Here is a 24,680-nt window from a genome sequence, read left to right as displayed (position 1 = left end):
TTAAAATTGTACTGGATTTTATTGCAAAACAGAAAGTTTGCTGTGTTCACAAAAATTAACATAATTGCAACAACGCGCTCTGCTAAATAAATAACAATGCAAGCTAGTTAACTTGAAACCATACAACAGTGTATTCCAGGGGGTATGTATTACTAGGCAGACTTGCCTTTTTGCTCACAAATTGCCTTATTTTTCAGTAGATGCTTGGGCTTTAGTTTGGCTAAAGCCATAAGGTTCCACTGCTGCCTCAGCAACATCACTCTTCAATGGAAATGCAAATAGAAACAGATGCAGAGCAAAACCTTTAGCTAATTATACAGCAGCACTACTTACAGTGTGTGTCCCTAAGCAGTGGAAAAACTGTAAAGCACAGCATGTATCCTTATAGCTCCTTTGCTGGGTTGCCAGATTGGGTTGATATCGTTAGAAAAATGTAATAATGACAATTTTCTGCAATCCAGTCATACATTAAAGACTTTCAACTCATACAATACATTCCTGTTATCTTCAAGGAAAATCTGTAGAAAACAGAGGTGAACAGGTAGACACATTAAAGAGTACAGGACACAGTCATCTCAGAAGGGTATCCAGGTCATTTACATACATTATGGGCTGGCACTAGGTAGTTTTCATCTGAAGAGGCAAAACTATGACAAAACAATGGGATGCCTTAAATCAAAATCAGCAGGGGAATCTATAAAAAAGTTCAACACTGCTATGAGTAAATTCCTAAAAGCCTTAGAATTAAGTGGATATCCGTATATTGTTCAACCTTCCTATGACCACATTACTGCCATAAACAAGGATCTGAAAAAATATACTTGGAGGTCTATGATTCCACCCCATCTGTACAGAAACACAACCAATAGCTCTTACAAACCTCGCTTACAAATCTTTTAAGGCACTAAAAAATCATAGAAAGAATTTAAGCAAAAAATATGATTTACTTTTGCAGAATAGCAACATTAATTTAAACATACATCATCTTATTTCCTATGAGGTCAAAATGAGGTTCCAGTTCTCTAAAATCAGTACAATAGAAAAGATTGTGGTTCATCAGACTCAGTAGTTCGTCTCTCTGTGTATTCAACTGAGAGCTCAAAAAGAGTTCCGTCTCTGTACATGATCTAGATCGACAACATTGCAGTCGGCAACTGCAGACTTACTGATCAACAAATCACCGTGGATCTTAAATAACTGTATAATTAACAGTAGATCGGTCAGTTTGCTCAGTCCGTGATCAGCTACTGAACAAAATGTATGGTAATGCTCTCGAACACATCGACAGTCTCTGCCTCAGACTTAGTCGTCCTTCTTGTCAGAGATGCTCTCTTCCTGGTTGTCCTCAGAGGAGACGTGATTGGTGGAAGAGAGTTCTGACTCCACCCCCTGGAGGGCCTGGTACCGCTGGAGCTCCAGATAGGTGGTGAACAGCTTGGCATACTCTGGGTGGTTCAGGGCAAACGCCTGGAACTCGGCTGGAGAGGGAAATGGAGAGACAGAGGGTCAAATCAGAACTTACAGTAGTATATCTGGTATATTATCAATGCTCACAAAACCTGGAATTCAGTTTCAGAGAGGATCAAATCAGAACTATATTCAAATTGTCAGTGACTAAAAAAGCTACATCTGCCACGCTGATCCTCAGCACTGGAGCTCCTCAGAGGTGCGTGCACAGTCCCCTCTTGTACTCCCTGTTTACCCACAACTGCTTGGCCAGGCACGACTCCAACACCATCATTAAGTTTGCTGACGACACAACAGTGGTAGGCCTGATCATCGACAACGACGAGACAGCCTATAGGGAGGAGGTCAGAGACCTGGCCGGGTGGTGCCAGAATAACAACCTATCCCTCAACGTAACCTAGACTAAGGAGATGATTATGGACTACAGGAAAAGGACCACCGAGCACGTCCCCATTCTCATTGACGGGGCTGTAGTGGAGCAGGTTGAGAGCTTCAAATGCCTTGGTGTCCACATCAACAACAAACTAGATTGGTCCAAACACACCAAGACAGTCGTGAAGAGGGCACGACAAAGCCTATTCCACGTCAGGAAACTAAAAAGATTTGGCATGGGTCCTGAGATCCTCAAAAGGTTCTACAGCTGCAACATCGAGAGCATACTGACCGGTTGCATCACTGCCTGGTACGGCAATTGCTCAGCCTCCGACCGCAAGGCACTTCAGAGGGTAGTGCGTACGGCCCAGTACATCACTGGGGCAAAGCTGCCTGCCATCCAGGACCTCTACACCAGGCGGTGTCAGAGGAAGGCCCTAAGAATTGTCAAAGACTCCAGCCACCCCAGTCATAGACTGTTCTCTCTACTACCGCATGGCAAGCGGTACCGGAGTGCCAAGTCTAGGACAAAAAGGCTTCTCAACAGTTTTTACCCCCAAGCCATAAGACTCCTGAACAGGTAACCAAATGGTTACCCGGACTATTTGCATTGTGTGCCCCCCACCCCTCAACCCCTCTTTTATGCTGCTGCTACTCTGTTTATCTTATATGCATAGTCACTTTAACTATACATTCATGTACATACTACCTAAATTGGCCCGACCAACCAGTGCTCCCACACATTGGCTAACCGGGCTATCTGCATTGTGTCCCACCACCCGCCAACCCCTATTTTTACGCTTCTGCTACTCTCTGTTCATCATATATGCATAGTCACTTTAACGATACCTACATGTACATACTACCCCAATAACCCTGACTAACAGGTGTCTGTATATAGCCTTGCTACTCTTTTTTCAAATGTCGTTTTACTGTTGTTTCATTTCTTTATTTACCTACACACACACACTTTTTCCCCGCACCATTGGTTAGAGTCTGTAAGTAAGCATTTCACTGTAAGGTTTACACCTGTTGTATTCGGTGCACGTGACAAATAAACTTTGATTTGATTTGTTCCATCATAAAAATTCAACTAAAATTCCACAAAGTTGTTGTTTAAAATGGGCTACTTTTGGTGAAAGTAATGTTAATTTCCTATGGGAATTAAAAACAAAGGATTAAAAAATTATACAAATATTAATATCCCACTTTCAAATCCATATACTATTTATCTTTCTATATTTCTAGAATGGAGAGATCCAAGGCTCAACCCGGCCTTTTCTATGGTGTTCCGTCAAGGCAAGCAGTCAGCTGCCTTTAGTTCATGCTGGAGTCCTCCACTTCAGATAACCTTTGACCTTCACAAGGGTCTACTTACAGAAAGTTATGAATTCAGAGCTGTCTGTATCTATCTCCTTAAAGAGTTTGGAGACGTTGAGGTCACACACGCCTAGAGCAGAGCGAAGCATGGAGGAGAACTCTTCATGAGTGATTCTTTGGTCCTCGTCAGTGTCAAACAGCTGAGAGGAGAGGGAGACAATTAGTTAAGTAATGACAACACATAGGATTGCTAATTGAAATCGAGATTGCTTTTATGACCATGTGGCTTTCAAACCTACTTCATGTTCCCCTTAGACAACCACACACACGTATTTAACTTTATCATAGCCACTGAGTGCTTGTCTATTGCTTCCAAACCATGGGTAGACCTCACAGACACAGTCTGCGTCAGCTACATACCTAGGCCCCAATGTCATGTGTTGGACAGCTAAATGTGACACAGTAACATTCGCAACAAGCAGGGTTTTTATTGGCCGAACCTGGAAAGCTGTGCGGAGGACCTCTTCGGTGTTAGCTGGCCGACATAAGATGGTTACACCGATGACATACTCTCTGAAGTCAATGGTGCCATCTCCATCCTAGAGAGACAGAGTGACAGCTAAGTATCAGTTAACAAAGCCAGACTACACATTGCATTCGGTGGACGACAATACTCTACAAATACAGTATGTTTTTCCAAGATGAACAATGGTTCCTTTATTTCTTCAGACAGTTTGTTTACCCTCTCTATGAACAAAGCAGTGGGGGACAGCATACTAAATCCTCGGTTACTTAGCCCATCCAGTCACAGGTTGGAGAGAACAGACAGAATGGCTGTGGTCTGATTCTCTACGCTTTGAAAGAATAGTGTAGTCATACACTTCCCTTTGTGGATTTCAGAGGAATGTTGTAAGAAATATGGTGTAGACTTCCTCCAGCCAAGCTTGCACCAGTCCAACACAACCTAGGAAAGCCTAGAAGAGAGATTGAACCGAACTAGATGTGACTGGCTCTCACCCTGTCAAATAGAGCAAACAGCTCCTGCAGGGCGGGGCTGATGGGCAGCTTGAGGAAGCTGGCGAACTCCTGGATGTTGATGCGGCCTCCTTTACAGGAGCAGGCCACGGCTGCAAAGCCCTCTAGCTCCTTCTTCACGTTGTCCCACTTCAGGCTGAGGGGGACCGGGGAGGAAAGGAGGAGGGCAGGACACAAGGACTTACTCAGGGGTGGAAGAGAGTGTAGGTCTGTGTGTGTGTCCAACTATTACCAATTGCCGATGTAGCAGTTGGCCAAATAAAGCAGTATTGTCTAAGGCAGTATTACTTCAGTGAGGAGCTTGCCAGTGGGTGACACAACAGTACATAACAGAACATAATGTGTTGCCACAGTGGCAATAGCACAGTATTAGAGCGGTAGAGGAGCCAGTCTTACTCAAGTTTTTGGCTGATCTTAGTGAACTCCACTAGACCAGCCTCCATTGGCAGGGTGAGCTCCCCAGCTGAGATCATCAGTCTACAGTCCTCATATGTGTGGTCCGTCACTGGCACACCCAGAGCCCTGCACACACATAGGGATAGCATTGAAGAGAATATACATAAGGAAGCGATTATTAAATGCTGTAATACCATTCACACACACACTTACTGGGCCATAACATTTCGTACTGTCCTGGCGAACAGCACAGGTCTTTTCTTTTCCTCCTCAGTAGGGGTAACTGGAGGAAGAAACTGGAGGAGAGGGCAAAGGTCAAAACAGGGACTAACCAGGAAGTACAGGCTAACTGGAGGGCTACCTAGATAAGGTCTTTATAACACATTCATAAGCCATACATAACACCTTTATAAACCATACATAACACATAGGTACTGTTAATGAATGTGTTATGAAGTCATTATCTCTTGGCTTTCTAAGTAAGTATTCCTGTGTAGTGTGTTAATACTAACCTCTATCTCTACATTGGTGTAGAGCTGAGACAGAGTGAGAAGCAGCAGGGTCCTCCTGAAAGAACATCACCACAAGTCATCATCACCTTTATTCAAAGGGCATAACGGTAATCCCATACAACAAGATTGAAATGTAAGCCCACTAAACTGAAAAACAATTCATCGCTCAACAGTGAAAATCTCTATTCCCAGAGTTTGAGGCCTAATGAGGAGAAGTCACAGGAACATAGTTGCAATGTGAGACACTGTACAGAAAACAACAGGGGAAATGTAGCGTCGAAGCGTTGAGGCAACACTGATGATTGTAATCCACTGAGTGCACTGCAGACTTACGAGCTGAAGCCTTGCCAAGTCCAAGTCACAGTGTCCAGTCTGTTGGGATATCTCATGACCACAGGCTGCACCGGGACCCCAGGGATGAAGGCACCTGACGGGGAGAGAGGGACAGAGTGAGACCCTACTGACCTCCAGCACTGACTACTATTCTAACTTAATGAGCACACACACACACACGACCTATATGTGCAAACACAGGAGCACAGACAGCCTACTAATTGGACAGAGTGCAGCCGATGACAACTCATTTACCCACAGTACACGTCCAACCAATAACAAGACCTGAAGCTGGATGCATCTAACCCTGATCAATATATCAATCAGTACTGTAAGGAAGCCACTAGTATTAGGTATGTTGGTTTGGATATTGGCACTGTAGTAGAACAAAGTAATTCAGTTAGATGCAAATGTCTATGCAAAAACTGTAACATGCCATAGAGTGTAATTGATGGTCTTATATGCTGTTATTTGCATTGGTTATTAGATGCATTCACAGGTTTACAGCTTTAGGATTGAACCATAGCAATTTCTACTGTATAATTCCCTCAGATCCTAATAGCCTAGTTCTTGGTATTGAGTGAAGATAATCAGTCAGTAATTTCCTTCTGAAGTTCATTATCTCATTGTGCAATCTATTCCATTTCGCTATGGCTACTGTTTCAGGAAGTAATGGATTCACTCAGGACCCTTCACTCTAGAGAAGCCCATTGTGTGTGCATCAGGTGACTGACCACACAATGAGGCACATAACATGTAGCATACTGGGAGTAAATGAAGAGGTGTTGTGTCAAAACAATTGTAACAGTGTTACTTCCGTCCCGCTCCTCGCCCCAACCTGGGCTTGAACCAGGAACCCTCTGCGCACATCGACAACAGTCACCCTCGAAGCATCATTACCTATCGCTCCACAAAAGCCACAGCCCTTGCAGAGCAATGGAAACAACTACTTTAAGGTCTCAGAGTGGGTGAAGTCAGTGATTGAAACTCTACTGGCGTGCACAGCTAACTAGTTAGTCATTTCACACCGGTAACACAAGCACCCCAGAAAGAAGCTAAACGAACACCATTCTGCAACCGCATGATGGCCCTATCTCTGCCATTAGTTTACGAGTGAATTTGCATTAAGTAAATGACACCACTATAGTGTGGATAGTACTGTGTGTCTCTCCCAGAAGACGGTCTGTCTCCACTATAAACAAATGACAACCAGCCTATTAAGTGGGAATACAACATGGACATTGTAGGGTCCCACATGATTTTCATACCCTATCAACAGTACACTGTTTGGTATGAGTTGATTCCTTGGATCCACACAAAGGTGTTTCTACTCCTATTTAAAAACAAACATGGTAGTGAAGTTCAACCTACCTTGTTTGAAAGTGATGAGACATGAGCGATTTGTACAAGTCCCTTCAGGGAAGACCAGGATCTGGAACATAAATAACTAAATGTTTCTTTTCAGTTGTACAACTGAAATGTGTCTTCTGCATTTAACCTAACCCCTCTGAATCAGAGAGGTGCAGGGGGCTGCCTTTATTGGCATCCACATCATCGGTGCCCAGGGAACAGTGGGTTAAACTGCCTTGCTCAGTGGCAGAACGACAGATTTTTACCTTGTCAGCTCGGGGATTCGCTCCAGCAACCTTTCGGTTACTGGCCCAATGCTCTAACCACTAGGCTACCACCACTGACAATGTAGATGGATCTATTCCAGTGTTTCATTCTATGCTGAATGAAGTAGACTTTCTGTCACAAAGAAGAAGGAACAGCAATTGTGTTTGAAGGATATGTCATGCGAGAGGAAGTTTACAAGGCAAATTCTTGGTGTGAAAAGGCGTGATGTTTCATTCCCAAGCTCCTTGTCAGACTACAAGCTAGACAAGACATGATTAATTATGATAAAAATACTGGCTGTGTGTTTGTGGATGTGTTTAACTATACTTGTGGGGAACAGAAGTCCCCACATGAATAGTACATTAAGAAAATAAATTGACCAACTAGGGACATTTTTGTTAGTCCCCACAAGATCAAATGGTATTTATGGGGGGTTTAGGGTTAAGGTCAGAAAATAGGAAAATATTAGGATATAGGATTTTGAATGGGACTGAATTGTGTGTCCCCACAAGGTTAGTTATTCAAAACTGTGTGTGTGTATGCCTGCGACAGACCTGTGGCCAGCGGCCTCCAGACTTGGCTCTGCTGTCTATCTCCATAATGGTGTTCTTACGGGAGTCTGGGTCCTGTCTGGAGACCAGCACCGGCTGGAGACACCGCACAAACCCTGGATGGAGAAAGGAAAGATAAACTCACACACGAGTGCTGAGCAATTAGAGTTTTTTAGTGTTTCGATTACGATTATTTTTTTAAAGATTAAATGCACTATGCATTATGTGGGTTCAATGCTGTAACACAGAATAAAACAATTAATAAAAGTACCAGGATGGTAGTGACTGTCCATTACTGCTTATCACTTATTAACCAGCATTTATTCACATTACTTTTCTTTAATAAAATATTTCAGTTGCTGTGTATATTACATTTGTTTAATTTGATGGATTCATTATTTTACTCCATGTCATCATCTCATCTCTATAGAGCTGCAACTTATGCTGTCTGACAAAATCACTATTTTGTAGTTCCTCAAAGTAAATAAGACATACTTTATGACTGCTGAACACCAACTATCAATCACTAAGATCATGTATTTTTAGTTAGAGAGATGCCTCACGAAGCAACATCTGCTCTCTATATCACCTCACGATCTCGCATTCTTCTGTCTTCCATTGCAGGCGTAAAAGAAACACAGACCGGAAAAGCAGATGCCCAAATAGATTATGGTCATTGTAGTTAATTACCACGTTTTATGCACTAAACTACACATAATATTGGCCTGTTGGAAACTACAACCCCCTACTACATCACACACTTCAGGCTGGATCTGATTTATCTCCAGAGAATGTACGCATTGAGCTCACAGGAAGAAAAAAACGAACTAAATGGAAATGAAATAATTGAACCGCTGTTGGTCAATTAGTTGTTAAAAATGTCAGTTAATCGCTCAGCACTAACGCACACCATTATAGGCTGGAGGGACCGCACAAACCCTGGAGAGGAAACACACACATCAGATAAACACTAACGGATATTAAATCTGCAAACAGAATACCCACACTTATCATTGACAGACCCACACAGACTGACTCACAAACACACACTCAAAAAAAAAAAACTAACCCTAACCCTCTACTAAAAAACCCCAGACAGAAACAACACTCACTGCCAAATATAGGAGTGGCGAGGTTCTCAGTGCGGGACACAGTGGAGGGCAGGCCTGCTACGATGCACACAATGCCATCAAAGAAGGTGGAGTGTGGGGCCACAGCCAGAATGGGGGCCTCTGCACTGCTCACCTGCTGGCCCTTCACCACCACCCTGAAGCCCATGAAGAAGTAGTAGGACCTCCCCAGGAACGCCATCACACGCCGACACATGAACCTGGGGAACCAGAGAGTCAAACAGAGATTTAGCCTGAAACTATACAGATTAAACTAACAGTTGTACACTGCCAGGAATATTCACCTAGAGACACTGAACATGGATACATATAGCCTACATCTGAATGGACCAATATTACAGTCAACATAGATCTGTGTGTTGTCAGGACCTCAACTTAGCCTTTTGATGGTCAGTAGTACTGTACTAAGTTGGTGCTCCATGTTCATCAGCTAGTTAGTGTTATCAACTATCAAATAAAACAGACCTGAACACGAGCGATAAACAACCAGCAGCTGCACGTAGCTGTGGTCATATCAACACATACAATCAAAGAGGGAGGGAAGTGGGCTGCTTTTGAGTCACAGAAGAACACATTTGGTTTATTTATCATGTGTTGCATCAGGCCTCATGCAACACATCTCTATGACCCCCTCAATTCTGAGGAAATAAAGAAGAAGAGGTAGATAGTGTTTTGTTCGATACAGACAAGATCTAATGAAGACTGCTTCAGCTACACTCAAACTGGACAGTTTTATCTCCATCTCTGCATTCAAAGACTCAATCATTTACACTTACTGACACTTGTGGCTGCTTTGCATCATGTATTGTTGTGGCTGCTTTGCCTCATGTATTGTTGTGGCTGCTTTGCATCATGTATTGTTGTGGCTGCTTTGCCTCATGTATTGTTGTGGCTGCTTTGCCTCATGTATTGTTGTGGCTGCTTTGCATCATGTATTGTTGTGGCTGCTTTGCCTCATGTATTGTTGTGGCTGCTTTGCATCATGTATTGTTGTGGCTGCTTTGCATCATGTATTGTTGTGGCTGCTTTGCATCATGTATTGTTGTGGCTGCTTTGCCTCATATTGTTGTGGCTGCTTTGCATCATGTATTGTTGTGGCTGCTTTGCCTCATGTATTGTTGTGGCTGCTTTGCCTCATGTATTGTTGTGGCTGCTTTGCATCATGTATTGTTGTGGCTGCTTTGCATCATGTATTGTTGTGGCTGCTTTGCCTCATGTATTGTTGTGGCTGCTTTGCATCATGTATTGTTGTGGCTGCTTTGCCTCATGTATTGTTGTGGCTGCTTTGCATCATGTATTGTTGTGGCTGCTTTGCCTCATATATTGTTGTGGCTGCTTTGCATCATGTATTGTTGTGGCTGCTTTGCCTCATGTATTGTTGTGGCTGCTTTGCATCATGTATTGTTGTGGCTGCTTTGTCTCATGTATTGTTGTGGCTGCTTTGCATCATGTATTGTTGTGGCTGCTTTGCCTCATGTATTGTTGTGGCTGCTTTGCATCATGTATTGTTGTGGCTGCTTTGCCTCATGTATTGTTGTGGCTGCTTTGCATCATGTATTGTTGTGGCTGCTTTGCATCATGTATTGTTGTGGCTGCTTTGCCTCATGTATTGTTGTGGCTGCTTTGCATCATGTATTGTTGTGGCTGCTTTGCCTCATGTATTGTTGTGGCTGCTTTGCATCATGTATTGTTGTGGCTGCTTTGCCTCATGTATTGTTGTGGCTGCTTTGCATCATGTATTGTTGTGGCTGCTTTGCATCATGTATTGTTGTGGCTGCTTTGCATCATGTATTGTTGTGGCTGCTTTGCCTCATGTATTGTTGTGGCTGCTTTGCCTCATGTATTGTTGTGGCTGCTTTGCATCATGTATTGTTGTGGCTGCTTTGCATCATGTATTGTTGTGGCTTCTTTGCATCATGTATTGTTGTGGCTGCTTTGCCTCATATATTGTTGTGGCTGCTTTGCATCATATATTGTTGTGGCTGCTTTGCATCATGTATTGTTGTGGCTTCTTTGCATCATGTATTGTTGTGGCTGCTTTGCATCATGTATTGTTGTGGCTGCTTTGCATCATGTATTGTTGTGGCTGCTTTGCATCATGTATTGTTGTGGCTGCTTTGCCTCATATATTGTTGTGGCTTTTAGCCCTTTGTGCTGTTTTATGCGCCTAATAATGTTTGTACCACATTTGTGCTGCTACTAGGTCGTGTTGCTGCCATGTTGTGTCGCTATCAGGTTGTTGTTATGTTGTGTTACTACAAGAGGTCGACCGATTATGATTTTTCAACGCCGATACCGGTTATTGGAGAACCAAAAAAAGCCGATACTGATTAATCAGCCAATTTTATTTATTTATTTGTAATAATGACAATTACAACTATACTGAATGAACACTTATTTTAACTTAATATGACACATCAATAAAATCTATTTAGCCTCAAATAAATAATGAAACATGTTCAATTTGGTTTAAATAATGCAAAAACTAAGTGTTGGAGAAGAAAGTAAAAGTGCAATATGTGCCATGTAAAAAAGCTAACATTTAAGTTCCTTGCTCAGAACATGAGAACATATGAAAGCTGGTGGTTCCTTTTAACATGAGTCTTCAATATTCCCAGGTAAGAAGTTTTAGGTTGTAGTTATTATAGGAATTATCGGACTATTTCTCTCTATACCATTTGCATTTCATATACCTTTGACTATTAGATGTTCTTATAGGCACTTTAGTATTGCCAGTGTAACAGTATAGCTTCCGTCCCTCTCCTCACCCCTACCTGGGCTCGAACCAGGAACACATCGACAACAGCCACCCTCGAAGCATTGTTACCCATCGCTCCACAAATGCCACGGCCCTTGCAGAGCAAGGGGAACAACTACTCCAAGTCTCAGAGCGAGTGACATCACCGATTGAAACGCTATTAGCGCGCACCCCGCTAACTAGCTGGCCATTTCACATCGGTTACACCAGCCTAATCTCGGGGCTTGAAGTCATAAACAGTTCAATGCTTGAAGCATTGCGAAGAGCTGCTGGCAAAACGAATGCGTTTTTGAATGAATGCGTACGAGCCTACTGCTGCCTACCATCGCTCAGTCAGACTGCTCTATCAAATCATAGACTTAATTATAACATAATAACACACAGAAATACGAGTCTTTGGTCATTAATATGGTCGAATCCGGAAACTATCATTTCGAAAACAAAACGTTTACTCTTTCAGTGAAATACGGAACCGTTACGTATTGTATCTAACGGGTGGCATCCCTAAGTCTAAATATTGCGGTTACATTGTAAAACCTTCAATGTTATGTCATAATTATGTACAATCCTGGCAAATTAATTACGGTCTTTGTTAGGAATAAATGTACTTCACACAGTTCGCAATGAGCCAGGCGGCCCAGACTGCTTGCACGGAACGCAAGAGAAGTGACACAATTTCCCCTAATTCTAAGAAATTCATGTTAGCAGGCAATCTTAACTAAATATGCAGGTTAAAAAATATATACTTGTATTGATTTTAAAGAAAGGCATTGATATTTATGGTTAGGTTTGGTGCAACGACAGTGCTAAATCATCACCTGTTTGGCGAAGTAGGCTGTGATTCGATGAGAAATTAATGGGCACCGCATCGATTATATGCAACGCAGGACACGCTAGATAAACTAGTAATATCATCAACCATGTGTAGTTAACTAGTGATTATGTAAAGATTGATTGTTTTTTATAAGTTTAATGCTAGCTAGCAACTTACCTTGGCTTCTTGCTGCCCTCGCGTAACAGGTAGTCAGCCTGCCACGCAGGCTCCTCATGGAGTGCAATGTAAGGCAGGTGGTTCGAGCATTGGACTAGTAACCGGAAGGTTGCAAAAACGAATCCCCAAGCTGACAAGGTAAAAATCTGTTGTTCTACCCCTGAACAAGGCAGTTAAACCACCGTTCCTAGGCCGTCATTGAAAATAAGAATGTGTTCTTAACTGACTTGCCTAGTTAAATAAAGGTGTAAAACATTTTTTTCACAATTAAAATCGGCCAAATCGGTGTCCCCCCAAAAATTGAAATCGGCCATTACGATTAATCGGTCGTTGTCATGTGTTGCGGCCATGCTGTGTTGTCATCTTAGGTCTCTCTTTATGTAGTGTTGTGGTGTCTCTCTTGTCTTGATGTGTTTTGTCCTACTTTTTTTAAATTTTTTATCCCAGCCCCTGTCCCTGCAAGAAGCGTTTTGCCTCTTGGTAGGCCATCATTTTAAATAACAATTTGCTCTTAGCTGACTTGATTTGTTAAATAAAGGTTACATAAATACACAGAAAGGGCTGATGTTGGCTACATTCCTTAAAACCTCTACAGGATCGGTATCCCCCACAGGACGGTTAATGTGATTAGCATGAGCTGATTAGCATTTAAGGTTTCAAAGCTTAAATTCTTGTTAATATACAGTGGGGCAAAAAAGTATTTAGGTCAGCCACCAATTGTGCAAGTTCTCCCACTTAAAAAGATGAGAGAGGCCTGTAATTTTCATCATAGGTACACCGTGCACCACTCCCTAGCATTCTTCTTGCCAATGTCCAGTCTCTTGACAACAAGGTTGATGAAATCCGAGCAAGGGTAGCATTCCAGAGGGACATCAGAGACTGTAACGTTCTTTGCTTCACGGAAACATGGCTCACCGGAGAGACGCTATCCGAAGCGGTGCAGCCAACGGGTTTCTCCACGCATCGCGCCGACAGAAACAAACATCTTTCTGGTAAGAAGAGGGGCGGGGGCGTATGCCTTATGGCCAACGTGACATGGTGTGATGAAAGAAACATACAGGAACTCAAATCCTTCTGTTCACCTGATTTAGAATTCCTCACAATCAAATGTAGACCGCATTATCTACCAAGAGAATTCTCTTCGATTATAATCACAGCCGTATATATCCCCCCCCAAGCAGACACATCGATGGCTCTGAACGAACTTTATTTAACTCTCTGCAAACTGGAAACGATTTATCCGGAGGCTGCATTCATTGTAGCTGGGGATTTTAACAAGGCTAATCTGAAAACAAGACTCCCTAAATTTTATCAGCATATCGATTGCGCAACCAGGGGTGGAAAGACCTTGGATCATTGTTACTCTAACTTCCCCGACGCATATAAGGCCCTGCCCCGCCCCCCTTTCGGAAAAGCTGACCACGACTCCATTTTGTTGATCCCTGCCTACAGACAGAAACTAAAACAAGAGGCTCCCACGCTGAGGTCTGTCCAACGCTGGTCCGACCAAGCTGACTCCACACTCCAAGACTGCTTCCATCACGTGGACTGGGAGATGTTTCGTATTGCGTCATTAGAACGTGCGTTGAAGATGTCGTTCCCATAGCAACGATTAAAACATTCCCTAACCAGAAACCGTGGATTGATGGCAGCATTCGTGTGAAACTGAAAGCGCGAACCACTGCTTTTAATCAGGGCAAGGTGTCTGGTAACATGACCGAATACAAACAGTGCAGCTATTCCCTCCGCAAGGCTATCAAACAAGCTAAGCGCCAGTACAGAGACAAAGTAGAATCTCAATTCAACGGCTCAGACACAAGAGGCATGTGGCAGGGTCTACAGTCAATCACGGACTACAGGAAGAAATCCAGCCCAGTCACGGACCAGGATGTCTTGCTCCCAGGCAGACTAAATCACTTTTTTGCCCGCTTTGAGGACAATACAGTGCCACTGACACGGCCTGCAACGAAAACATGCGGTCTCTCCTTCACTGCAGCCGAGGTGAGTAAGACATTTAAACGTGTTAACCCTCGCAAGGCTGCAGGCCCAGACGGCATCCCCAGCCGCGCCCTCAGAGCATGCGCAGACCAGCTGGCCGGTGTGTTTACGGACATATTCAATCAATCCCTATACCAGTCTGCTGTTCCCACATGCTTCAAGAGGGCCACCATTGTTCCTGTTCCCAAGAAAGCTAAGGTAACTGAGCTAAACGACTACCGCCCCGTAGCACTCACATCCGTCATCATGAAGTGCTTTGAGAGACTAGTCAAGGACCATATCACCTCCACCCTACCTGACACCCTAGACCCACTCCAATTTGCTTACCGCCCAAATAGGTCCACAGACGATGCAATCTCAACCACACTGCACACTGCCCTAACCCATCTGGACAAGAGGAATACCTATGTGAGAATGCTGTTCATCGACTATAGCTCGGCATTCAACACCATAGTACCCTCCAAGCTCGTCATCAAGCTCGAGACCCTGGGTCTCGACCCCGCCCTGTGCAACTGGGTACTGGACTTCCTGACGGGCCGCCCCCAGGTGGTGAGGGTAGGCAACAACATCTCCTCCCTGCTGATCCTCAACACTGGGGCCCCACAAGGGTGCGTTCTGAGCCCTCTCCTGTACTCCCTGTTCACCCACGACTGCTTGGCCACGCACGCCTCCAACTCAATCATCAAGTTTGCGGACGACACAACAGTGGTAGGCTTGATTACCAACAACGACGAGACGGCCTACAGGGAGGAGGTGAGGGCCCTCGGAGTGTGGTGTCAGGAAAATAACCTCACACTCAACGTCAACAAAACTAAGGAGATGATTGTGGACTTCAGGAAACAGCAGAGGGAACACCCCCCTATCCACATCGATGGAACAGTAGTGGAGAGGGTAGCAAGTTTTAAGTTCCTCGGCATACACATCACAGACAAACTGAATTGGTCCACTCACACAGACAGCATCGTGAAGAAGGCGCAGCAGCGCCTCTTCAACCTCAGGAGGCTGAAGAAATTTGGCTTGTCACCAAAAGCACTCACAAACTTCTACAGATGCACAATCGAGAGCATCCTGGCGGGCTGTATCACCGCCTGGTATGGCAACTGCACCGCCCTCAACCGTAAGGCTCTCCAGAGGGTAGTGAGGTCTGCACAACGCATCACCGGGGGCAAACTACCTGCCCTCCAGGACACCTACACCACCCGATGCTACAGGAAGGCCATAAAGATCATCAAGGACATCAACCACCCGAGCCACTGCCTGTTCACCCCGCTGTCATCCAGAAGGCGAGGTCAGTACAGGTGCATCAAAGCTGGGACCGAGAGACTGAAAAACAGCTTCTATCTCAAGGCCATCAGACTGTTAAACAGCCACCACTAACATTGAGTGGCTGCTGCCAACACACTGACAATGACACTGACTCAACTCCAGCCACTTTAATAATGGGAATTGATGGGAAATGATGTAAATATATCACTAGCCACTTTAAACAATGCTACCTTATATAATGTTACTTACCCTACATTATTCATCTCATATGCATACGTATATACTGTACTCTATATCATCGACTGCATCCTTATGTAATACATGTATCAATAGCCACTTTAACTATGCCACTTTGTTTACATACTCATCTCATATGTTATACTGTACTCGATATCATCTACTGTATCTTGCCTATGCTGCTCTGTACCATCACTCATTCATATATCCTTATGTACATATTCTTTATCCCCTTACACTGTGTATAAGACAGTCGTTTTTTTGGAATTGTTAGTTAGATTACTTGTTCGTTATTACTGCATTGTCGGGAAACTAGAAGCACAAGAATTTTGCTACACTCGCATTAACATCTGCTAACCATGTGTATGTGACAAATAAAATTTGATTTGATTTGATAACAGACAAAATGAGGGGAAAAAAATCCAGAAAATCACATTGTAGGATTTTTAATGAATTTATTTGCAAATTATGGTGATATTTAATGGATCAATCCAAAACTTTGTACATACACTGCTTTGTACAAAACAGTACATTATGGCCTTTCTCTTGCATTTCAAAGATGATGGTACAAAAAACGCTTGTTTTTTCCCTTCGTATTATCTTTTACCATATCGAATGGGTTATATTCTCCTACATTAATTTCACATTTCTACAAACTTCAAAGTGTTTCTTTTCAAATGGTATCAATAATATGCATATCCTTGCTTCAGGTCCTGAGCTACAGGCAGTTAGATTTGGGTATGTCATTTTAGGCGACAATTGGAAAAAAGTGGTGGATCCTTAAGAGGTTTAAACAGCTTGACAGTTCATTTTTAGTTGAGGATGAACAAGAACTAGTGTGAAATTGCATAGTTGTTACTCCTTTGTCCTTCCTGCATTTCTCAATGTGTGAAAATCCCACAGCACTTGATGTATAGGGGCAATTCCATGGTAACAGAGTGATGCTGAGACAGATTTTTCACTTTAAAATCTAGGTCAAACAAAAACAATAACTGCAAAGTTAAAGTTGCACTATGCAGGAATCTCTATGCAATTTCCTGGTTGCTAAAACTCTAATAGTTAGCCTAATTTCAGTTTATAAGACAAAATAAGCTAGTATAGTGTAGAGAATCATTGTACCATCAAAACCCCTGTGACATATAGTTTCCATAATCAAAATAATATTTTTTTCAGCTGTTTGAAACAAAACTTGACAGAAAGCATAGAAATAGTGCACAGATCTACCAATTCCTATACTTGCTTTCAAGCAGAATGATCGATCTATAACTCATATTTCTATGTGAATTTGCTCCGTCGCCCAAACATTTACATATTTTCACATTAAACAAACGATACAACTATATGCACAATGACTACTTTGAACAATTTCCACAGAAAATGTTCCAAAAACACACAGTGCACATGCAACATTTGGTAAAAGAATGATGGTTTGTGCTGTTTGTGCAGTTCTGTTAATGTGGAAATACCTCTACGCATCAAGAGCTGTGGGATTGAGAAACGCAGGAAGGAGGGAGGAGTAACAACTATGTAATTTCACACTAGTTTAATTCTTGTTCATCCTCAACTAAAAACAAACTGTCAAGCTGTTAAGGAATGTAGACTACATCAGCTCGTTCTGTGTAGCTGAAGCTGTCTTCATTAGATATTTGTCTGTATTGTCCAAAACACCAGCTAGCTCATCTTCTTTCCTTTCTCAAAACTCTGTTACCATGGAACTGCCCATAGGCCTAACTACTTAAGTCATAAACAACAATGCTCTGTACATCCTCTGGAACTAATGACTAAAGTACTCATAGTGGATGCATAGTTGAAATATAGTTATACATACAGACCAGTAGTGGCACAGCATGGTGTTTTGCAGTATATTTACCGTCTCCATCCGGTCATGGGTGCCACTGCTCCTTTGAGAGGGTGCAAGAATGTTGTTATGACAGCAACAGGCCATGTTACCATGAGAACCAGAGTCAGGAAGATGGCACGGATAGGTACCAGGAAGATTCCCCGGAATACACACTGCAAAGAGAGAGAAAAAAACATCACACACAACCCATTTTTTTTTTACAGATCTACAACGTGTTAAGGTTACTGACTTCATGCCACTGAAAGGACTTTAAAGAGCCATTTTAAAACACACATTTCCTAACCAACATATAATGCGCAACGATACAACCTTTGACCAAGGGATACGCATGTTATAGACTTTTCATTCTAGAAATTCACATGGTTGGAGGAATTTCTAGAGGGTACATAGCCTCCATTGTTTGTGTTACACAATAACAAGCAAGGCATTACAAAAGGATTGTCAGGGTTTCATAGGCTTAGATTAGCTATGTACCTGTACTGTATGCTATAGTCACGCACCACCAGACACACACACAGTCGAGGAGCTATAGAGGACAACCACCCGGCTGCGCTCAACTGTTTACGTTTGAATAACAATCCCAGTTCTGTGACGGATAAATTAATGAGTTAATCGATTTATTTTACATTTTATACTCACTTTGATAATGTCAGCCTTGGCCAATTTCACCTCCTGCACAAAAGGATTAAGGACGGCCGGAAGAAACAGGGATTGCTGCCTGGGTAACGCGAACACTCTCCGGGGAGTCATTCTTCTCGCTCGGGTCGCGGTATGGTGTCAAGAAGCTTTAGAATTGCACAGTAGTTCTGCAATCACCCCACTTCCTCGATTCGAATCTTGCGAATTCTGTTCGCTCTCCAAATGTTGCGATAACATCGTTCACAACAACCGTAGAGCAAGGACGAGAGTAATCTGGCACTCTGCCTCCGATTACTTTTAGGCCCCACCTACTGCACTGGGTTTACGTGGGATTGTAACCTTTTGCCTGGTGATCAGTGGTGGGGTGAAACCACAAATTTAATTACTTGACACATTGGAAAGAATTTACAAAAAACCCAGAGCAAACTAGAATGCTATTTGACCCTAAACAGAGTACACCGTGGCAGAATACCTGACCACTTTGACTGACCTAAAATCTTTGACTATGTATGCTGTACAGACTCAGTTAGCATAGCCTTGCTATTGAGAAAGGCCACCGAAGGCAGACCTGGCTCTCAAGAGAAGGCAGGCTATGTGCACACAAAATGAGGTGGAAACTGAGCTGCACTTCCTAACTGCCTGCCAAATGTATGACCATATTAGAGACTCAGATTACACAGACCCACAAAGAATTTAAAAACAAATCCAATTTTGATAAACTCTCATATCTATTGGGTGAAATACCACAGTGTGCAATCACAACAGCAAGATGTGTGACCTGTTGACACAAGAAAAGGGCAACCAGTGAAGAACACCATTGTAAATAAACCTATATTTATGTTAATTTATTTTCTCTTTTGTACTATTTGCACACCATGCCAATAAAGCCCCTTAAATTGAAATTGATTGGCTGAAATAAACAGAGTGAACAAGTCAAATATTCATGTTGAATTACAAAATGTATAATCATATCTCAAGTGCAAAGGCATACATACTATGGCTGCGTGATGATGTGCTCTGCTCCATAATAAAAACCACAACAAAGCGTTTTTCAGATCTTCATCCATCCACAAGATGTCACCTGTTAGTCAAATATGGCATTTACATTGACCACAGAGGTACTGTATGTAAGGGCCCTCAAAACGGCTCAACAAGGACCTGAATACAAATGTACAGTATGAAGTGTACTTGAGAAAAAACGTTTTAGAACTACACCTATTTATAGGCTATTAATTTACTGATTACAAATTGTGTGCTAGTAGGCTACATAAAGGCATAGTCCTATCTAGTGTGACATAGTTCCATCTAGTAAGAAACGTTAAGGGCGTTTCTCTCTCTCACACACACACACACACACACACACACACATTGACCATCCATCTTTATTATTTTAGACAGAATGACACATTGCACAAAACATTATAAAAAGCATACGAATCAAAACAAAATGACTAGTATCAAAACAACAAAACAAAAAGATTATTACACAATACTTCTGTGGTACTTCTCTTGTCATGACTCCATCATGCAACAACAAACCAGATACAGTCTCTAGGCAGTCCGTGCCTTTCATCTCCCTGTACCATCAGTGAAACAATAGACAGATCCTGCAAAATTGAGAATTTGGTCTCCATATTTGTGCAGTACCCCTGTATAGTCTAATTCAAAGTGCTAGCCCTATTTGAAGAATAAGGTGTGTCTATAAGTACTTACTTCTGAAAATAGTCTGAACAGAATGTAGAAAAACTGCATATCAAATATAGGATCATGCAAATAAACATTTCCTATAAGCACCATTATCTGTCCAGACATATTGTGCAAATTCATATTTTCAAATGTATTCCACAACACTGAAATTACTATTGACTATTTCTCATTCTATTGCGGTATCATGTACTCTCTAGATTGCAGACATAGCAGTAAATATAGACAGCATTCATTCTCCAGATGATGCAATACTGCTCAGGTGAAGGTACATTTATATAGGAGAATATCTTCCAGTACAACACTGCCTGTCTCTATGTAGTGTGGACATACCGGATGTCTGAGTTTCTAATAACAAACCAGGGGGTAGAGAGATCAAAGTAAATCTGCATCATCATAACATAGAAACTGATAATATCACACAGTAATATAATACAAAATCCTGATGCCTACGTTCCGCCTGTGTAGATGGTCCCACGGTGTGTTAGAGGGTGTCTTTAGTTTCTAGGCTAGGGTGCAGGATAGGCTGGTTGGATAGGGATGGGGGAATCAGTCCGCTGAGAGCTTAGCCAACGTCTATGCGTCTCACTGTTGCTTAGTGACAACCCAGCCAGTCCTTTGTAATCTCGCCCAGTTTGACGATCTTCAGGCTACTGTCATCCATTTTGAAGTAGTGGGCACCTTTGAAGAAGTAGGTGTAATCTGGAAAACAAACATTATGATGAGAGACAAGGTACATCAAAATCATCACATTCAGTGCATCAAATATACATCTAATTTCACCTTGAGCAAGCCACGAGGCCTTACACACTAGAAGGGAAAATTTGAGCTAGTGTAAAATATGTCCCCTAGAAGCTTATAACTTAGTAACACACTATCATCTCAGCCAGAGGAAGAGGACATGATGATGTCACTTGTCTCCTCAGTAAAAACACCCAATCAGGAATCAGCGGTGGAGGAGCTCAGGCTAATTAGAATGAAGACAGAGGTACCTCTGTGAAGCAGCACAGGCTGGCTCTATCAAACACTGTTTCTTAGTCGGGAAGCGTGGTGTGTGATGTATAGTATATGTGTGTCAGAAGCAAGGGTATAAAAAAACCCTGGTTAACTGCCATAGACTTAAGATTTACCTCCTGTGTTATACTACTCTCGCTGCTTGCTCTCTACTTCCTCCTCTCTCTACTCTCTCCTCCTGCCTCTGCTCTCTCTCCTTGCTCTCTCTCTCCTCCTACCTCTACTCTCTCTCTCTCCTTGCTTTCTCGCTTTCCTCTTGCCTCTACTCAGTCCTTCCTCTCTCTCTCCTCCTGCCTCTACTCTCTCTCTCTCTCCTCCTGCCTCTATTCTCTCTCCTCCTGCGTCTGCTCCCTCTCCTTGCTCTCTCTCCTCCTGCCTATCGGGCATGCAATGACGGGGGGGGGGGGGGGGAATAAAACAGTTTTGGTTGTTTTAAGTAACGTCTTTGTTGTTGTAATATCTAAACAGACTTGGCAGTTTCACCACTAAGGATTCCAGCTTTAAGGCCAGGTGCCAGTTCATAATGAGAGGACTGGCGGCGTCAGGTTGGGTTCTAACTACCAGGAATGTAAGCCTGCAGCCAATGGTGTGTCAGTACAGCTCAGACTGAAGCAGGAAGCAGTGCTCCCTCCATGTTCACACAGGCCCCAGCTACCTCTCTCTCTCTTCCAGTTGACATCCCTTTCTCTCTCTATTTCTCTCTTCAGTAGATATCCCAATGGGCACACACTGGTTGAAGCAACATTGTTTCCACATGAGTTCAATGAAATTACATTGAACCAAAGTGGAATAGACATTGAATTGACGTCTGTGTCCAGTGGGTATCTCTCTCTATATCCCTACCCCCTCACCTGCTCTGTGTGTGTGGTGATGTCACTCTAAGTGATGTTCAATAAAGTATCTATCATACAGTATTGTATTCTACTATGCTTACCGATGCCATTCAGACTAAAGGCAGAGTCAATGCCGTCTGGGATTCCGTTCCAGGAGTCAGCGATGAGCTTGGGGAAGCCAGGGTCCATCTTTTTCTTGGCTTCATTGTACCTGGAAGGGCATGATAACACACAGAGGCCATGATATCAATGTTTAGTCATGAGTACATGATGCTATGTTAAGTACATGATACTATGTTAGTCTGTTAGGTACGAGAAAATTGGGCCGTTTTGGTTGACAAATCACAGCAGTCATGCAAGAGTTAAGTACATACAGCAACAGTATCTTACATTATCCCTGTATTAGGTAAGAGCAGAGTGAGCTGTTTTAACAGTCCATTGGAAGCTAAGGTCTCTAATTAAAAGCAGACATGGCTCAGCACAGCAGCACACCAACACATCAACACACAGTGACGTCTATAGAATTAGATTTTAAAGTCATTCTAATTCTATAGCGATGTCATCGTTACAATCCTGAGTGGATCAGACACAGGCTTTGGTAGGGGTTGTGTTGTGGTGACTCACCTCCAGAACTGGTCTCCAGCGAACAGGTAGGTCTTCTGGCTCTTTCCAAAGGAGAAGGCTGCGTCAATGCCTTTCAGGTCTGTGGGCAGGCCTATAGAGGAGATTCTCTTGGGGTAGCCTTTCTCTATCTGGTCTGCATTGAAGATCCACATCTCATTGCCTATATGAGAGGGAGGAGGGGAGAGATGACAAATGAGCACAGGTTAAGATGCTCACAGGGAAGGGTTTGTGAGGACAGAGTTTCTCTAAACTCTTACCTTATCATTAGCCACAGAGAGACAATGATCATAGGAGTTGGCAAGACAGTACAAACAGATCTGGGGCCAGGCTAACATTTGATCATATCTTGTGGTTAGGGAGGACTGGATAAATGATTGAGGAAATGTGACTCATAGCTTTACAATTGAAGGGCTGGATGGAAAATAAATGGTTCTGTTCTACAAGGCCAAGCATTCTCTTCTTAAATAGAGACACTATGTTTTGGAAGAGCTCTGATTTCATGGTCTTTTCATGGAGCTTTTCTAAAGGAGAAGGGCATGCTTCTACAATGCATGGCATGTATTATAAACCACTAATAACTACTTACAGTACTAATGTCCAAAATGTCCAAACCACATACTAGCAGTATACTTGACTGAAATACTAAAAGACACACTTATGATTCTCCTAATGGTGAACTTCTTAGAAATAGGATGTTATTGACTGGAAATTGTCACAGCCGTTTAATGGTGATGGAGAGAGGAAACAGCCATGAAAATGTCATTGTGTGTTTTTCTGATCAAGTCAATAAGCACAAAAATGAAATGCATATATGCAAGCGTGCAATCCTGGATTGTTCTCCTGGGTATCAACATCAATGACAACTAATCTACATACTATCCCATTCATACATACCAAAAAACTGTATGTATGTATTAGGGTTGAATGGCAGGAAACAGGTTACAGAGATTTACCACTCCCCTTTCCCAGGATAAATACAGTAACTGTGAGAAACCGGTTACTGAGATTTACCACTCCCCTTTCCCAGGATAAATACAGTAACTGTGAGAAACCGGTTACTGAGATTTACCACTCCCCTTTCCCAGGATAAATACAGTAACTGTGAGAAACCGGTTACTGAGATTTACCACTCCCCTTTCCTGGGATAAATACAGTAACTGTGAGAAACCGGTTACTGAGATTTACCACTCCCCTTTCTCGGGATAAATACAGTAACTGTGAGAAACCGGTTACCGAGATTTACCACTCCCCTTTCCCGGGATAAATACAGTAACTGTGAGAAACCGGTTACCGAGATTTACCACTCCCCTTTCCCGGGATAAATACAGTAACTGTGAGAAACCGGTAAATTATAATAAATGATTTATATGAACAGCATGGCGTGAAATGGAATTGTTAAATTATTTGCAATTTCTAAATCTTACATTTCTACGGCCTCTGCATGGTGAATCAACGCTCAGGGTTTGGACAGACAGCCCATCTCAGGGTGGGGACAGACAGCCCATCTCAGGGTGGGGACAGACAGCCCATCTCAGGGTGGGGACAGACAGCCCATCTCAGAGTGGGGACAGACAGCCCATCTCAGGGTGGGGACAGACAGCCCATCTCAGGGTGGGGACAGACAGCCCATCTCAGGGTGGGGACAGACAGCCCATCTCAGGGTGGGGACAGACAGCCCATCTCAGGGTGGGGACAGACAGCCCATCTCAGGGTGGGGACAGACAGCCCATCCCAGGGTGGGGACAGACAGCCCATCTCAGGGTGGGGACAGACAGCCCATCTCAGAGTGGGGACAGACAGCCCATCTCAGAGTGGGGACAGACAGCCCATCTCAGGGTGGGACAGACAGCCCATCTCAGGGTGGGGACAGACAGCCCATCTCAGGGTGGGGACAGACAGCCCATCTCAGGGTGGGGACAGACAGCCAATCTCAGAGTGGGGACAGACAGCCAATCTCAGAGTGGGGACAGACAGCCCATCTCAGGGTGGGGACAGACAGCCCATCTCAGGGTGGGGACAGAC

The 24,680-nt window shown here is 43.1% G+C and overlaps 2 protein-coding genes across 4 annotated transcripts in view; both read right to left on the bottom strand.

The window, feature by feature from the left end:
* On the bottom strand, positions 1-19,261 carry LOC109880629 (lysophosphatidylcholine acyltransferase 2-like). Of its 3 annotated transcripts, none has more exons than XM_031814844.1 (13): positions 18,484-19,261; positions 17,854-17,996; positions 8,716-8,933; positions 7,607-7,719; positions 6,807-6,867; positions 5,436-5,529; positions 5,103-5,157; positions 4,804-4,886; positions 4,591-4,716; positions 4,177-4,330; positions 3,660-3,758; positions 3,218-3,359; positions 1-1,478 (listed from the first exon to the last, which is right to left on the bottom strand). In XM_031814844.1, the coding sequence occupies exons 1-13, from the start codon at positions 18,592-18,594 to the stop codon at positions 1,303-1,305; spliced, it is 1,575 nt and encodes a 524-aa protein (XP_031670704.1). In that variant the 5' UTR covers positions 18,595-19,261; the 3' UTR covers positions 1-1,302. The 3 variants fall into 3 exon arrangements, with proteins under 3 accessions (XP_031670704.1, XP_031670725.1, XP_031670714.1); XM_031814865.1 differs by having other exon boundaries at positions 8,849-8,933; positions 18,484-18,607; XM_031814854.1 differs by lacking the exons at positions 17,854-17,996; positions 18,484-19,261 and adding an exon at positions 12,483-12,827.
* Positions 19,262-19,847: 586 nt separating this feature from the next.
* The window catches only part of LOC109880637 (72 kDa type IV collagenase), a 28,581-nt gene continuing 23,748 nt past the window's right edge, over positions 19,848-24,680 (bottom strand). The window contains exons 11-13 of the mRNA XM_031814831.1: positions 22,659-22,818; positions 22,136-22,245; positions 19,848-20,889 (exon numbers count right to left, since the gene is read on the bottom strand). Of these exons, the coding sequence (XP_031670691.1) occupies positions 20,783-20,889; positions 22,136-22,245; positions 22,659-22,818 (377 nt within the window). The 3' untranslated portion in view covers positions 19,848-20,782. The remainder of the gene's footprint in view (positions 20,890-22,135; positions 22,246-22,658; positions 22,819-24,680) is intronic.

Source organism: Oncorhynchus kisutch, linkage group LG3 (genome assembly GCF_002021735.2).
Source record: "Oncorhynchus kisutch isolate 150728-3 linkage group LG3, Okis_V2, whole genome shotgun sequence".
Taxonomy (NCBI): Eukaryota; Metazoa; Chordata; class Actinopteri; order Salmoniformes; family Salmonidae; genus Oncorhynchus; species Oncorhynchus kisutch.
This window is presented reverse-complemented; position numbering and strand designations above follow the sequence as displayed.